This window comes from Musca domestica, unplaced genomic scaffold, assembly GCF_030504385.1.
Source record: "Musca domestica strain aabys unplaced genomic scaffold, Musca_domestica.polishedcontigs.V.1.1 39, whole genome shotgun sequence".
NCBI lineage: Eukaryota > Metazoa > Arthropoda > Insecta > Diptera > Muscidae > Musca > Musca domestica.
The window spans coordinates 5,644,636-5,662,553 of NW_026712326.1; the positions used below are offsets into that span (position 1 = coordinate 5,644,636).

The 17,918-nt window shown below is 38.8% G+C and overlaps 1 protein-coding gene across 1 annotated transcript in view; it reads left to right on the top strand.

The window, feature by feature from the left end:
* The window catches only part of LOC101889360 (dynein axonemal heavy chain 5), a 136,092-nt gene that overhangs the window by 58,076 nt on the left and 60,098 nt on the right, over window positions 1-17,918 (top strand). Inside the window, 7 exon segments of the mRNA XM_059126490.1 lie at window positions 4,040-6,717; window positions 6,789-7,037; window positions 12,406-13,974; window positions 16,111-16,279; window positions 16,337-16,489; window positions 16,552-16,844; window positions 16,905-17,397. Of these exon segments, the coding sequence (XP_058982473.1) occupies window positions 4,040-6,717; window positions 6,789-7,037; window positions 12,406-13,974; window positions 16,111-16,279; window positions 16,337-16,489; window positions 16,552-16,844; window positions 16,905-17,397 (5,604 nt within the window).

The following is a 17,918-nucleotide window of genomic DNA, read 5'->3' on the forward strand; positions in this document are numbered from 1 at the left end:
AATGGGTACATAATCAACATTGTTATCACCTGGGACCCAAGTTAAACTGGGCAAATTAAAATCACCAAAGCAAATCAATTCTGAATTTAAAGGCCGACACGTTGAAACTTCTTTTATTAGGTCTGAATGTTTAAGATAAATATCTACATTTGAATTTGGAGCAATATAAGAGCACGTAAGAATAAACGTATTATTTAAATAATTTAGCTTAACACAAACAAATTCTATATTAGGACATTCTGTAAGCAAAATGCGCTCCGAGGCAATAGAATTGTGGACGGCAATGAATACTCCTCCACCAACTTTATTCAATCTGTCTTTCCGGTAAATTTGGTACTGATCAGACAAAATCTCAGTGTCACGTATGCCTGGTTTAAGCCAAGTTTCCGTGAAAACGAGAATTTTGAAATCACAGCAAAAGGATTTTAAATAAATATTTTTCAGTTTAGAATTAAGGCCCCTTACATTTTGGTAAAGAATAGATAGAGAATTGATTAGTTTTTTGAGACCGGCACACTTGAAGGGATCTTGACAGGTTTATTAGCATTAGTTTTCTCTCTAAACACAAATTCCTTTACAAGAACACCATCTGGCCAAAAAGATCTATTTAACAATGTATCAAACATATCATGAGGCACGATTATTTTGAACGATGATATATCTCGTGGTAATGACGAATTAAATTTAATAATTCTACAGTCATTATCACCCAGGTTTTGCACTTTAGATTTTAAGTAATTAGATATGTTATTTATAGTTGTATTGGAATGTAATCTAGATATAAAAATACTTTTCCTGGGAGCAACTACAACTAGTTCATTACTACTCCCAGATTGACAAGGACCAATTACAGTTTTTGCGGATGAATTAGGAGCTGAAGCATCAACATTTGAAATAGGATTAACAACTATTGATGGTACAGTCGGACTTAGAGGACCTAAGGGCATTATGGGTACGGATTCAGAAGATGGAGTTTCAATCGTTGAGAATTCATTAAGACTTGAAACTTGACTTGAAACGATTGGCAAAGGTGAACACAGCGCCGGTGGCGCCAAATGGCTTTCCGATGGTAAAGACTCAGCAGCATTGCGTGGCGGAGCCACAACTGGTGTGTTTAGGGATATTAAATTAACACCGGAAGCAATAGCTGAGAATTTTTTACGTTTCGGTGAACCATCTGCGTATTCAAATTTTATAAACATTTTTTCAAAATTTTCGAGTTTGGAAGTAACGACACTAAACTCTTTCTTCATGGCAGCTAATTCAATTTTAGATTCCTTGAATAGACGATAAAAATCTACTTCAAGGGACCTACAATTGTCACATGACCAGCGAAGCCCATATTTGCGATCAGTTATGATATCAAAATGCTTACCATTAAAACCTAAGCATTTCAAATGTTCATGCTTCTCGCACAGCCAACAAGTCAACAAGCGTTCTTTTAGACTTGTAATTTTGCAGTCTTTATTTAAACATTCCATTATCAAAGAATAATTTTTTTTAATATATATATATTTTTTTTGAAGGGTTATATAAGGGTTAAAATTTTTTGTGGGTTAAAGAGTTAGTAAGGCTTAAATAGTTACCGCCTGAAAGTATGCTCTGAAATCTGAAAACTAGTAAATATAAGAACAAGTAAACACAGAACGATAAGATGACAAACGTCAAAATGATGAACAAAACAAAATAATCACTGAAAGCGAACTCAGACAGACACAAAATTAAAATCAATATTCTGTAAAAACTAGCGCGTTTTACAACAGACTATCACAAACCACTTAACTGGCAAAATTAGATTTAACAAATTTTTAGAAACTTCACCGGGAAAAATCACAATTAACACAAAATATATTAAAATTATTTTAACACTTTGTTAGACACAAAAATAGCACGACTAGACACTTCAAGAGTTGCCAGGTATTTTAAGTTTCGCATTTGAATATTGTAATGACTAATGACTAATATACCAGCTACATTACATCTTTTTTACTTAATGATTTTTATAAGAAGGACTAATTAGGTCATTGTTGGCTTTTGGTAATGCAGATGGTATGTAGTTATGATTACTATGAAAATTGAAAGTGCCACATACGAAATTTTTGCTTAGATTTTGATATTGGGCAATGGAAACTATACATTGACTTGAGTACTAATTTCCTACTGAAGCGTGTGGCCCTTATAATGCTTTGTATGAGAAAGGTCTTGTCCTAACCGATTTATGTCGATGCCGAATGTATCGTTTCTATTATCCAATACTAAACATTTGGAGGGACAGGTTACCTTATAGATGTTTTTTGGTAGAACAGTTGTAGGGAGTTCCCGAAATAAGTATTCCGTGGTAGTGGGCCATTCGACTTCTAAATGTTGCTGATTGTTATTTTAGCATAATTGTGTGTGAGTATTATGCTGAGATGTCCCTTTCAGCTGTAGAGCATGTTAGTGTTATGTTTTTGTTGTAAGTGCCATTCGCTGCCTATGTAATCGGTACAACATGAAATCCAGATGGTTTTTTTTACTGGGGATGCCAAGCAGGCTTCTTGAGATCTATTAGTCTAGCATGGCAGTTGGTCCCTCGTGGTGCCTCGTATATTAATAAAAGAGTAAAAGAATTGATTGAGGGGGTCAGATAAGGCAGGGTTTTTGGAAATTCGTACTAAAACGCTACGAAAATGACTAAAAGGTGTTATATATGGTATTTGGCGAGCCAGTAGAGCTAGAGATCTTAAATTTGGAATAAGGGACACTTATGAAATGTATGATGAATGCACCAAAGAGTTTTTGGAAATTCGCCTATAAGTGTACGAAAAACACAAAAATGTACTATATTTAGTACCATTTCGTATCATGGTAAAAACTTGATATTAAAATTTGGAATGTGCATGAAGGTTGAGGAGTAGGGGTCATGAAAGCAGGTAGTTTTGGATATGTCTGGTCGTGTATACAAAAAGTTCTAAATGGTACTAAATTTGGTACAATTCGAAGTTGGAGGAACTGATGTAGGTGGAATCCTAGAATTTGAATTTATCCTTACTGGAGGAGAGTAGGATTGAGATATAGAGGTCGTTTTCGAAATATATACTTACGTTCACGAAAATTTGGTACAGTTTCGATTTGGGTAAACCAATAGACCTGGAATGCGGAAATTCGGAAATAAGATTATTATTATTGTTGTAGGACTGAGGTATGTGTACTAAATGGTACTATATTTGATACAATTTAAATTTAGGGAGAACCGATAGAGTTGGAATCCTGAAACATGGACAAATTCTATTGAATTCTATTATGAAATAGTAGTTATGTGTACTAAATTTGGAATAGTTTGAATTTGGGTGAACAAATAGAGCTGTGTCCCGAAATTTGGAAATAAAATTAATGTCGGAGTGTGGGATTGGGATATGGAGGTAGTTTTAAATATTTGTACTTATATATACTAAATTTGACATTTGACAATTTGGATTTGGGTGAACCGACAGGGCTGGAATACCAAAATTTGCATATAAGATTTCTATCAGATTGTATGATGCAGGTTGTTATGGAAATTTGTACTTATGTGTACTAAATTTGGCACAAATAGGGATTGTATTGAACCAATAGAGCTGGAAAAGTACAAAATAGTATTATTTTGGTATTGAGTGAAGGGATAGAGCAGAAAACCTGAAATTTGAAATGGATGTCATGGTTGGTGTCTGTGTTTGAGCGAAAGAGGTGCCGTTGATTGTTGGGATAGAGATGGAATTTTGAAATTTTGTATCGAGACCACTGTTGGTATATAGTTTAAAGAGAAGCAGGTTAATTTATGTTGTGTAGTTATTTGATGAAAAGTTTAAGTTTTTGAAAAGTCTTTCCAAGTAATGCATTTCTATTTTATTTTTTTTAATATATCCACTCGAATCTGTGTCTGTGAAAAAATCTGTCTACTAACTCTACTAAAATGTGATATCGTCTGAAAAAAAAAAACGCTCTCGACTAAAGTGTGTTTTCTATTCGTCTGACAGCCATTTGAACTAATCCCCCATTTGTCTACTTTTCCTCTCCATAGAAGAAGCTGCCGAAGAGCCTGCCGTCGAAGAAAAAGAAGATACCTGTACACCGGAACATTTACATCGCCTCTACATCTTTGCTTTAGCCTGGGGTTTGGGCGCCTATCTGAGTGCATCGGATCGCATCAAAATGAACAACTATGTGAAGCAATCATTTCCCGACTTGGACTATGCCAAGGGCACAGCCAGTGAGAATACCATATTTGATTTCTTTGTATCGCCGGCCGGCACCTGGCAATCCTGGAAGACTCTGGTGACACCCTATATGTATCCGGAAGTTTCCACACCCGATTATTTGAGTATTCTGGTGCCGATTGTCGATAATGTGCGAATGGATTATTTGATTGGAACGATAGCCAATCAGGAGAAGGCCGTAATGCTGATTGGTGAGCAGGGCACGGGCAAGACGGTGATCATGAAGAATTTCATGCGCAAAATGAATGTGGAAACTTATATGGGAAGGTCGTTTAATTTCTCATCGGCCACTAGTCCGTATCAGTTTCAGCGGACAATTGAGAGTTATGTTGAGAAGCGTGTGGGTGTTACATTCGGTCCGCCAGGAGGTCGAAAGTTGATTGTCTTCATCGATGATGTCAATCTGCCGGAAATCAATGAATGGGGTGATCAGGTGACCAATGAAATCGTGAGACAGTCGATGGACATGAAGGGTTTCTATAGCCTGGAGAAGCCGGGTGATTTCACCACAATTGTGGATGTGCAATATGTGGCGGCGATGGGTTTACCCGGAGGAGGTCGAAACGATATACCTTCACGTTTGAAGCGCCAGTTTTGTGTCTTCAATTGTAATATTCCAGATAATGATTCAATTGACAAGATATTCCGGGTAATTGGCGAGGGCCATTACAATACGAAGCGTTGCTTTATACCCGAAGTCCGAAATTTGGTGAAGAAATTGATTGTCGTCACGAGATATCTGTGGCAGAGGACACGCGAAAAGCTGCTGCCAACGCCGGCAAAATTTCACTATGTCTTCAGTTTGCGTGACCTGTCGCGTATCTGGCAGGGCATGGTGGGCACCCTGCCCACGGTCATCACCTCAGAGAGTGTTCTCATGTCGCTGTGGAAACATGAATGTATTCGTGTATTTGCCGATCGTTTCACCAACATTCCCGACAAGGAGTGGTTCGGCTCGGAATTGGCTTGTCTGGTGCGCTCGGAATTAGGCGAAAATTATGTGCAGATGATCGTGCCGAATCCGGTGTTCGTGGACTTTATGCGTGATGCACCCGAACCTACAGGCGAAGAGGGCGAAGATGCCGACATGGAATTGCCCAAAGTCTACGAGCCGGTTACCTCTCATGAAGTGCTCCGCGAGCGTCTGGTTATGTTCCTTGCTCAGTTCAATGAAATGGTGCGAGGTTCTGGGATGGACTTGGTCTTCTTTCCGGATGCAATGCTGCATTTGGTAAAGATTTCCCGCATAATACGGCATCCGCGCGGCAATGTCATGCTGGTCGGGGTGGGTGGCTCCGGCAAACAATCGCTCACGAAATTGGCCTCGTTTATAGCCGGCTATAAGACGTTCCAAATTGCCCTGACGCGTTCCTATAATGTGGCTAACTTTTTGGAGGACCTCAAGTTACTGTATCGCACGTGTGGTGTTCAGGGTAAGGGCACCACCTTCCTCTTCACCGACATGGATATTAAGGAGGAGGGTTTCCTGGAGTATTTAAACAACATTTTGTCGTCGGGTGTGATTTCGAATCTCTTTTCGCGCGACGAACAGGCGGAAATCGTCCAGGAACTCACACCCATCATGAAACGCGAGAATCAACGCAAGACCGCCACCCCGGAAAGTGTGATGGAGTTCTTTTTGGCCCGAACGTGTGCCAATCTGCATGTGGCCTTTTGTTTCTCGCCCGTGGGCGAGACCTTCCGTTCGAGAGTGCAACGTTTCCCCGCTCTCGTCTCGGGCTGCACCATCGATTGGTTCCAACCGTGGCCAAAGGATGCCCTTGTCTCCGTGTCACGACACTTTCTGAGTGACTTTGAGATAGAGTGTACACCGGAAGTGAAGGAGGAGTTGGTGAATGCTTTGGGCTCAATACAGGATGTAGTGTCGGAAACATCGCAGGAGTATTTCCAGCGTTTTAGGAGGGCAACGCATGTTACTCCCAAGTCATACTTAAATTTCATAGCAGGCTACAAGAACATCTATCAGCAGAAGCAAAAGGAACTGGGTGATGGAGTGGAGAAAATGGACACGGGGTTGGAAAAGCTGAAGGAGGCCTCTGCCTCAGTGGAAATATTGAAAAAAGATTTAGTGGTTATGGAGGAGGAATTGGTGGAGGCCTCCAAGAAAGCCGAATCGGTATTGGTGGAGGTAACCGAAAGAGCCATGCAGGCGGAAATAGTTAAAAATCAGGTGCTGATTGTCAAGGATAAAGCTGAGGCCCTGGTGGCCTGTATTGCCGAGGAAAAGGCCTTGGCCGAGGAGAAATTGGAGGCAGCCAAACCGGCCCTGGAGGAGGCTGAAATGGCTTTGAATACCATAAAACCGGCTCATATTGCCACGGTGCGGAAGTTGGGTCGTCCCCCTCACCTTATTATGCGTATCATGGACTGTGTCCTGATTCTGTTCAAACGGAAACTGCATCCTTGCATTCCTGACTCGGGGACACCATGTCCCAAGCCATCTTGGCAGGAATCTCTTAAGGTTTGTTGCAAACACAAACGCACACATTTTTAGGAATCTTACCATTTTCTATTTCTATCGCCCACAATCAGATGATGGCCAGTGCCACATTCCTGCTGCAATTACAAAACTATCCCAAGGATACCATAAATGATGAAATGATTGATTTATTACAACCATATTTCCGCATGGAAGACTACAACATGGATATGGCACGTCGGGTGTGTGGCGATGTTGCCGGTCTCCTGTCCTGGACGAAAGCTATGGGCTTCTTTCACAGTGTCAACAAAGAAGTTTTACCTTTAAAGGCTAATTTAACATTGCAGGAGGCAAGATTGAAGGTAAGTAAGGGTGGGAGTGTGGAATAAGCAAATGAGTTTTGTCTGGGTTTCATGTATCTTTGATTGAAAATATCAAAATATGATGAATGCATGTTCGGGTGGGTTGTGTCTGCTATGTACGTATGTGGTTTTTGAAGTTATCACAGGATGGAAGCCATATCGATTTGTAGAAGCTAGGAATGATTGACTTTTTTTTTGAAATATTATTGATTGGAAACAATGTCAAGGAATAGCAACAATAGAAATTGTCCGTAACTGTTTCTAGTGTAAATATTTGAAGAGGTATATTATTTTGAGGAATTTTGCTCAAAATGAAGCAGTTAATTATGAACTGTTTGTCTACGGGATCTGAATAGAAGTATTTTTAAAGTTTAAAACTTGAACTTTTACTAGTTGTTAGTATTAAAGGGGTCTAATCGGACTATCTGCACCAGACTTAATTTAGCTGATGATAATTCATTTTAAAACATGTTTTCTATTGTTCGTTATGTTCTCTTTCGAGTTGAGCCAAGGAAACTGCATTGGAATCTAGTGAAGTCCTACCCATCATCCATTGTAAAATGGTAGACGTTTTTCCTTTATGGGAGAAACATGGACCTATTCAGGCAATCTACTGCCACAGAAGGCAGAGCCTATTACAAACTCTACACACCGAATTTACACGATTCCGCTAAAAATGGGCTAAGACTGCCAGAATTCCGAATGTCGAGAAATAGCGTGAATACAACATACAGATGGATATTGCCAAATCATCTTAGAATTTTACGCTGATTAATGCATGATTATTTCGAGGAGTAGCAAACGGAATGACAAACATAATTTACACTCCATACTATGTTAGGTGGAGGTATAAAATACCACCCCAGTACCATGTGGAGAATATTGTCCTGAAAAATCAAATAAGTAAAATATATCTAATATTTTTTTTATTTTTTTCTTGTTTGTTTTCTGCGTCGAATTTATTGAAGGAACATATAATTTGAAAACGATCATGCATTACCCTAATATGGTCCAATATTGACGGTTATATTCTATTCTAATAGAAATCAGCAAAGAAAGGTCAAAAGTCAAGAGGGGCCGCTTTTATGATATAACATTTATATTGAGAATTTATGTGAAGGAGATCATACCAGCTATGAACCTTTCTCTGAATGCGTATTATGATTATACAGACGTTGCAATTTGATATCAGAAGAAACTAATTTATGGAAGATACTTGCTTGTAGGAGGACTTCGGTCGGATGTGCCGAAATACATCCTATTTGTACGAATATCACACATATGTCGCACAATAAAACAAATTAAATCGAATCAGTCAGCATTGCCGACAGCTGCATACCCAATGTCGGGTTATTAAAATATTTTTCGACTTATGATTATTCAAACTGTTGACCCTACATAGAAGTGGTTCTGAAGGAGTGGGCCAATATTGTAAGTATTGATAATTGTTAACCTTTGTGGGAGACATACCAGAAGGAGTGGGCCGATATGTAGAATCTTTATACAATATCGTGTGCTGAAAGAGATATTTGGATGTGTGAAATTTGAAGAAAATCAGATATTAATGTCGCATTTCCCCAATTCTTCCCAATTCTTAGGGAACGACTCCATACCAGACCTTAAAGAATGTTAATGAATTTCATCAAGGCAACTGAATTTCAAATATATCAGACTGTAAGCTGCCCGTCTTATTTCAAAAACCCTTAGTCTAGAGCGCACAACAGGCCTATAGTGTGTATGTCCAACAGGGTATGCGGCGAATTGTTTCGCCCCTCTTTTCAACCTAACCTAACTTATGTCGCGTTTTATGAGAGTTATAATGTGGGGGAGGTACCAGAAGGAGTAGTCCAATATTGTTGATCTTCATAACAGATCTTGTGTTGATAGTAGTGGGATATGCGGAGTCTGGCAGCAATCGGATGCTCATTTCGCGTTTTTTGAGTTTAATGGTTATTCTAAGAATTGACCCCTTGTAGGGGGAGGTGGGGGGTACTAGAAGGAGTGGCCCGTTCATATTATATAAGAGTTATATTTATTCAAAATGTTTACCCTTTGTTGGGTAGGTAACAGAAGGAGTGGTCATATATTTACCATCTTCACACTAGATCTAGCGTAAGTAGAAATATTGGGATGTGTGAAATTTGAACAAATCTGACGCTCATTTCGTGTTTAATGAGCTGCAGGGCTATTTCTAATTTTTACCTGTCGTGGGGGAGGTACCAGAAGATGTGGACCGATTAAGCTCATCTTCACACCAGATCTTTTGCTGGTAAAAATATTAAAATGTATGTAAATTGAACACAATCGGAATCTTCATACCCTACAACACTATGTATTGGAGGTATTATAATTTTGATTGGGCCAAAATTTATGCAACACCTCGAAATATTGGTTTCCCACATAGCAAAGTATATATGGATCTTCCTATCTCGCCGAGCTGAGTCGATTTAGCTAAGTGTGTCCGTCCGTCTGTGCGACTGTCCATGTTAATTTGTAATCATGCTACAGGCCGCAATTCTGGCCCGATCATCACGAAATAGGAAATGAAAGTGGGGTTAGGGTCAGAATAGAAGCCTATTGGACCAAAAACTGAAATTTTTCCTCATTTTGCAGTTGCTTTACATGTCACAATTATAGACCAATCGAGGCGGAAGTTAGAATGGGGCTAGAGCTTAGGGCTGGACAGAAGCCTTTCAATCTGGATGGTCATCGGGTAATAGTCAGTGGTGGAATAGATTTAATGTGTTAAATAAAAGTCAAATTTTCCATTAAACCGTGAATATCTTTAATCCTGGCGAAAATAAAAATAGACGAAAAGGTAAATTCTGACTGTTACATAGATGCCTCTTGGCATAAAAGAATACAATTTAAAAAAAAAATCGCAAAAAAATATGCCAATATGGTGATGGTTATATAGATTTTGCAATTTTTTATTTTTTTTTTTCAAATTTTTTATCGCATGCGATTTTTTCAATTTGACTTATAACATTGAAGTGTACATTTTGTAATATTTTTTCACCTTACAACACATGTTGGGGTTATTATATGCAGATTGCAATTATCGTCCGATCCTCTGGAAAATTTTCATAAGGGTTGGGTTAGGCTGATGTCCGCATTTGGAGATAATCGCAAAATATTTAGAGGTTCAAATGAACAAAAAACAGAAAAATTTTCGTGATCTCACATTTGAAACCAATCGACACGGTATTTTTCAGGAGAAGAAAGTTAAGGACAGCGAAGAAGTCTATTGGATTATATTTAGCTGTAAAATGGAACACAACAACTAATAACATGACGGAGTGCGTAAATATTAGGCAAATGTCCCTGGCCCGAAAGCTTAGGGTAATATGTGGGCACTGCTGTATGACATATTTTCAAAAGCGAAATCTTCCAAAAATGAATTTGGACATAAGGGGGCTTCTAACATATTGTAGTGTTGTAGGGTATCACATGGTCGGCCCGGCACGGCTATAGTCTTTGTTTACTTGTTTTTATTTCTTTATATTATTCAAAATGTTGACTCTTTGTGTGGAGGTACTTGATTTTCGCACCGAAATTAGAACTATTCAAAATATAAGGATTTGCGAAATTTGAACAAAATTGGATAATCCTTTCTTATTCTATGAGATAAATTATTTTCTATGAGAATGTTGAACTTTTGTGGCGGAGGTACCGGGAGTCGACCGAAATTGCGCATCTCCGAATTAGGTCTAAATTAGAAAATAATACCCATACACAGTTTATACAAAATCGGTGCTCCCTTCAAGAGTTATCGTGCGCACCAGCCAGACAGACGGACAAACACCCCAAGATTAACTGCATATATCCTGAAATGGTTTTGGTCCAAAGAGACCAAGGGTCTATAACCGTTATTTCGATGAGGAGCATTTTGGACGAATCAATTTATATATACCCTGTATTGTACTGTAGCCATATGGCTGAGGGTATAAAAATCGATTAGAGCTATGAAATGCATGGTCATTCTTCGTTGAGAAATGGCTGGATTTTTAAAACATCGCTTTTTAAGTGTGCAAACAGTGTTAAAGGGTGGAAAATTTTAATTGAAACATGGAGATTTTCAGTACACATTGAGATGTGACATGTTCTAAAAATTAATTAAAGAGGTAAATGAATTGGGAAGTGTTTTATCGGTAAAAGTCTTTTTTTATAACCTCCACCATAGTATGGAGGGTATATTAAGTTTGTCATTCCGTTTGTAACACCACAAAGTATATATATTCTTGATCAGCATAAAATTCTATGTCGATTTAGCGATGTCCGTCCGTCTATCCGTCTGTCTGTCTGTCTGTGGAAATAACTCTAGCTTCCGTGCGAATTGAAATAGATTGATAAAATTTTACTCAAATGTATGTTATGTCTGCAGGCCTTTTGGTAATGGGCCATGTAGGTCCACGTTTTGGTATAGCCATATAACAGTACCTCCCGATATTTGGTATTTTGATGATTTTAGCGAATTTATTCACCGGAATTGTTTCAAATTTGGCATTTTAAGTTCGTAATGGATATTACAGCCTAAGATGGAAAATTGTCTGTGCAGGTCCACGTCTTCGTATAGCCCCCATATAACGGTACCTCCCGATATTCGGTATTTTGATGATTTTAGTGACACTATTAACCGGAATCGTTTCAAATTTGGTATTTGAAGTTCGAAAGGGATACTACAGACAGAAAATTGTCTATGCAGGTCCACGTCTTTGTATAGCTCCCATATAACGGTACCTCCCGATATTCGGTATTTTAATGATTATAGGGACATTTTTCACCGAAATTGTTTCAAATCTGGTATTTGAAGTCCTTAATGGATTCTATAGCCTAAGATAGAAAATTGTCTACGCAGATCCACGTCTTCGTGTAGCCCCCATATAACGGTACCTCCCGATATTCGGTATTTTAATGATTATAGAGACATTTTTTACCGGAATTGTTTCAAATTTGTTATTTGAAGTTCGTAATGGATACAATACATTATATAACCCCCATGGTAACTCCCTCTATTCTTTATTTTGATGATTTTAGCTACATTATAAAAAGTTTTTTTTTTCAAGTTTCGCATTTGAATATTGTAATAGTGACAAAAGTTGCCTATGCAGGTCCACGTCGTGGTATAGACCCTAATAAACGGCTACATTCGGTATTTTTAAGACTTTAAAAGGATTTTTAACGAATTTTATTTTTTGGAAAATTGCCAAATTTATAACAAATGGTGGAGGGTATACAAAGTTCGGACCGGTCGTACTTACAGCTTTTTTACTTGTTATAATTGTCAATTTCGAGTTCACACATATTTTATCATAACAGTTTTCAAAATAAAACAAACCGTATTCTTTACTTTTCATTTCCTAACCAGCTTGCCATGGATGACTTAGCCGCTGCCGAAGATCAACTGCGTGAACGCGAAGAAGCTCTGCAGGCTGTAAAGAATTTATACGATAATGCTGTGGGCGAAAAGCAACGTCTGACGGACGCGGCCAATGCATGTCTACGCAAAATGACAGCAGCCACGGCACTGATCAATGGTCTGTCGGATGAGAAAATACGTTGGACCAATCAATCGAAAGAATTTAAAATACAATTGGGAAAATTGGTGGGAGATGTTCTACTAGCAACTGGGTTCTTGTCATATTGTGGTCCCTATAATCAAGAATTTCGAGCAAATCTCATACGAACTTGGATGAGTATTTTGAAGCAGAAGACAATCCCCTTTACGACGGGTTTGAATATTATCAGCATGTTGGTTGATTCTTCCACGGTGTCGGAATGGAATCTGCAAGGCCTGCCCAATGATGAATTGTCGGTGCAAAATGCTTTGATAGCCACCAAGTCCAGTAGTTATCCAATGCTAATTGATCCCCAGGCCCAGGGTAAAATATGGATCAAATCTAAAGAGGAACAACATGAGCTGCAAATAACTTCGTTGAATCACAAATATTTTCGTACCCATTTGGAGGATGCCTTGTCTTTGGGTCGTCCGCTGCTAATTGAAGATGTGGGTATTGAATTGGATCCCGTGCTGGATAATGTGTTGGAGAAAAACTTTATAAAATCGGGTAGTATTGAAAAAGTGTTGGTGGGCGACAAGGAATGCGATGTCATGCCGGGCTTTATGCTGTACATTACCACAAAATTACCAAATCCGGCTTTTAGTCCTGAAGTAAGCGCCAAGACATCGATTATTGATTTCACGGTTACAATGCGTGGTCTGGAGGATCAGCTGTTGGGTAGAGTGATTCTAATGGAGAAATCTGATTTGGAGGCGGAACGTGTCTCCCTCTTCGAAACGGTTATGCAAAATCAACGGAATATGAAGGAATTGGAGGCAAATCTCTTGTATCGCTTGAGCTCCTCTCAGGGTTCCTTGGTGGATGATGAAGACCTAATTGAGGTTTTGCGTGTAACCAAAACCACGGCGGAGGAAGTTAATGAAAAATTAAAAATTGCCGAGGTCACGGAACGTAAAATTATGAAGGCACGTGAGGAGTTCCGTGCTGTGGCTGCCCGTGGTTCTATTCTGTATTTCCTGATTGTCGAAATGAGCAATGTCAATGTCATGTACCAGAACTCGTTGAAACAATTTTTGGTCATCTTCAACAATTCGATTACCAAATCGACCAAGTCGAATGTTACGGAGGAGCGTATAAATATTATTTTGCGCTATTTGACGTATGAGGTTTACAAGTTTACCAATCGCAGTCTCTACGAGCGCCATAAGCAGCTGTTCACTCTGATGTTGGCAATAAAAATCGACTATCACAATGGCAATATAAGCCATGAGGAATTCATGGCCTTTATCAAGGGAGGTGCTTCGCTGGATCTGAATGCTGTACAACCGAAACCTTTCCGCTGGATATTGGATATAACATGGTTGAATTTGGTGGAGATCAGTAAACTGGATACATTTGTAAATGTTTTGGAATTGGTAAGTTTATTTTTTGCTTATGTTTAGTGAGAATATATGTGGTATCTATAGGCAAAATTGAACGTTCGTCTTCACTACCGCAAGGTAGGCAGCATTCAGCCCCTTCCCTGCAAACTGTGGGAGTTAAATGAACCTAATAACCCATTACATAGTAATATAATCAAACTACCTTTTGTATTACTACTAGACAAAAAATAGTTTTAATTACCCTCAATGTTCATCTGTGTACCTCAGAGCTCTGAATCGGACGCTCGAATTCGAGTAAAGAATGAAACTGGCTCTAATTCGAGCAGAAGTGCCTCTGCGTATAAAAAAATTATCGTGTATACTTTTTTACAATGCCATTTTCGAGTTTAAGTAAAATTCGCTCAAAATTGAGCAGATTCTATTCTTTCCGAGAACTAATTTAGTTTGTGTCAACGACAGATGCAAACGATGTAACGTGGTTTTCTCGTCGTCGAGGGTATGCCCAGTCGCAGCCATATTTAAGGACCCGCAAACCATATGAAATAACGAGAACAGAATTCTTCTTTTCCGATGGGTTAAAATTGGGTGTTTTATAGATTTAAATACTAAATTACAATCTACTCATTTTAAAATGCGATAATTTGGACCAAAAAGGTATGTGGACGAATAGATTCGAAGTTTCTCAGGAGTGCTGTATATGTAGCTGCCGAGGTGCAATTGATGATCGAGATTTCGATGTTTACGACGATTGGGAATACTAGCGTTGAGTTTCACTTTCTTGACGATTTTTTAGATAACCGGGAATAATAAGGTGGATATGTTGGATTGTTGACGATGATGTAATCTGGCATCCCAATACAACACTATGTAACACCTCGAAAATTGCTCCTCGACATAGGAAGATATACAGGGTGAGATAAAAAAATGCAACAAAGTCAAACGCCATAATTTTTACATTTTTTTTTAAATATTATTGAATGAAAGCAAAATATGTCGGAAATAGCATCAAATTTTAGAATAAGTGTAGATTTGTTCGAAATGGTCACCTTTGACACGTATTATGGCCTTCAAACGGCCAATGAAACCGTCACACGCTGTCTGCGGTTTTTTGACCCATTTCCGACGAAGCGCTTGCTTGAGGTGATCGACACTATGGTATTTTTTAGTGCCAACCTTGCTTTCCAAAATACTTCAGACACAATAGTCCAAAGGATTGGTATCCCGAGATTTTGGTGGCCATTGTGCGCTTGAAATGAAGCGAGGAACCTCATTTTGTAACCATTCTTGGGTGGCGCGTGCTGAATGCGATGGTGTTGAGTCCTGTTGAAATGCCCAAGGTCTGCGGCAAAATGTTTGCGTGCCCAAGGCTTTAATACACCCTCCAGAATATTTTCGCGACAATATTCGGGATTTATTTTAATGCCACGGTCGATTAATACGAGCGGAGAGCGACAATCGGCTGTTATGGCGGTCCACACCATCACCATGGCCGGCGCTTGAGTTCTGATATCCAGCCGAAGCTGCACATTTTCAGCTGACATCTTTGGGAGAAAACCAAATTCGGCAGTTCACCACTTTCGGAGTTCACCAAGCGGAGCAACTCTTTAGCTCTTTTGAGTCTATTTTCTTTCTGTTGCGGTGTAAGTTCTTGCACTTCTTGGAATTTAAATGGGTTTACCCCGAACTCATTTTTCAAAATGTTCCGAATGGAATATTGCGATATGTTCAGCTCACGAACCATTTTTTGGTCACTGCGACGCGGGTTTCGATCAAGTTGAAGCAACTTACTTTTCGAACCATTTCTGCTGATGTTGCTGTTTTCTTCCGTCCACTTTCTTGACTTCGAGCTACGCTACCAGTATCACGGTAACGAGCGATGGTTCGAGGCACTATGACGCTTCAATTCCATCACGAGTAACTTTTTTTTCTGGAAAATTCTCACCAAAATGCTTTTGTATGCTTGTAAAGAATATAATGAGTTGTCACTGGAATAATTTTAACAGCTGTCGTAGGAGTGGCTTAGAAATGACAGCAGTTGGAAGTTGGTTGCAGTTTTTTCATCTCACAATAAGTCAACTTCGGCTATTAAAATTGGCTATCGGAACGCCTACTTAACATTACTCTGGTCATTGATTTATTAAAATGAATATTATATATATTTATTTGCAGATCGAATTAAACGAACGTGAATGGCGTATCTGGTACGAATCGGAAAAACCGGAAAACGAGGAAATTCCGTGTGGTTATCAGTCATCATTGGATAGTTTTCGTAAACTTTTGCTAATTAGGTCTTGGTGTCCAGATCGTACCATTTCACAAGCTAAGAAATATATTGAAGGTAAGAATTACTTAAAAATACTTGGAATAAATTTTAGATAAATTATATTCTTTACAGAATCATTGGGTCCGGAATACAGTGAAATGCAAATATTAGATTTAGAACTGACATGGTCAGAATCTGAACCGAGGACACCATTCGTTTGCCTGTTATCCATTGGGTCAGATCCAACTACACAAATTTCAGCTTTGGCTAAACAGAAGGAGATACGTAAGTACTGAACATTTTTTTCTTATTTCATATTTATAAATAAAAATATTTGAATTCTTCAGCTCTAAAAGCCGTTTCCATGGGCCAAGGCCAAGAATTCCATGCTCGAAAAATGATAATGGACTCAATGGCCGGTGGTGGTTGGGTGCTGCTGCAAAATGTCCACCTCTCGTTGCCATTTTGTACCGAGATAATTGATATGTTGGTGGAGACGGAACATGTGGATGAATCATTTCGTTTGTGGGTTACCACAGAACCACACAATGAATTTCCCATTGGCCTGCTGCAGATGGCCATTAAATTTACCAATGAACCGCCGCAGGGTATAAGGGCAAGTTTGAAGAGAAGTTATCAGGTATGTTCCAAATCTGAAAGGAAAAATTTACAAACCAATTTATTTTGCATTTCATTTTAGTCCTTTACACAAGATTTCCTGGATTACACATCAGCCCCTCAGTGGCCACCACTTTTGTATACCGTGGCCTTTTTGCACACCATCGTCCAGGAACGTCGCAAATTTGGCCCCCTGGGTTGGAACATACCCTACGAGTTTAATGCAGCCGACTTTGCCGCCAGTGTACAATTCGTACAAAATCATCTGGATGAAATGGATCCCAAGAAGGGTGTCTCCTGGCAAACTCTGGTCTACATGATTGGTGAAGTTCAGTACGGGGGTCGTGTTACCGATGACTTTGATAAACGTTTGCTGACCACTTTTACAGCCGTGTGGTTTTGTGAAGCCTTGCTAAATCCATCGTTTGAATTCTATAAAGGCTATAAAGTGCCGAACACCAAAAGCTTGCAAGGATTCATTGATGCCATCAGCAATTTGCCAGCCAACGATACGCCAGAGGTCTTTGGTTTGCATTCCAATGCCGACATCACGTACCAAATCAATTCGGCTAAAGGTGAGTGCCTGGAAGAGAAATTTGGAATGGAGGGTGAACAAAGTAAGGGGAAAGAGCAATGTGGATACATAAACGTCCATTAACGATGATTATCGTTGTGTTTGTTTTGTCTTTGTTCATTGTTTTTTAAGTAGCAATTGAATATTTAGGGATCTTGTTCTGCTAATAGAATTTGCTTTTATTATTAGCTTAATTTAAATTTTTAATGATACAAAAATTGCATTTAAATGTTTTGATTTAATTTGCTTTGTAAAACAAAGCAATTTCACGTTTTGTAATTTGGGTGTTTTGCAATCTTGTTTTCGACAAAATTTTTGAAGTTTTCGGAATTTTTGAAGTCTGACGGAAATTATCAAAAGCTTTGTAAAATATTGTAAAGTGGCGAAAGAGTAAATAGCGTCAGCTTGAACTCAATTATAGATATAATCTCTTACGACCAGATTTGTTCCCTCCACAATTAGTACGCACTCGATGCATCTTTCCGTGTCGAAGTTTACCGAAAGATTTAAGGTTTTTCTATT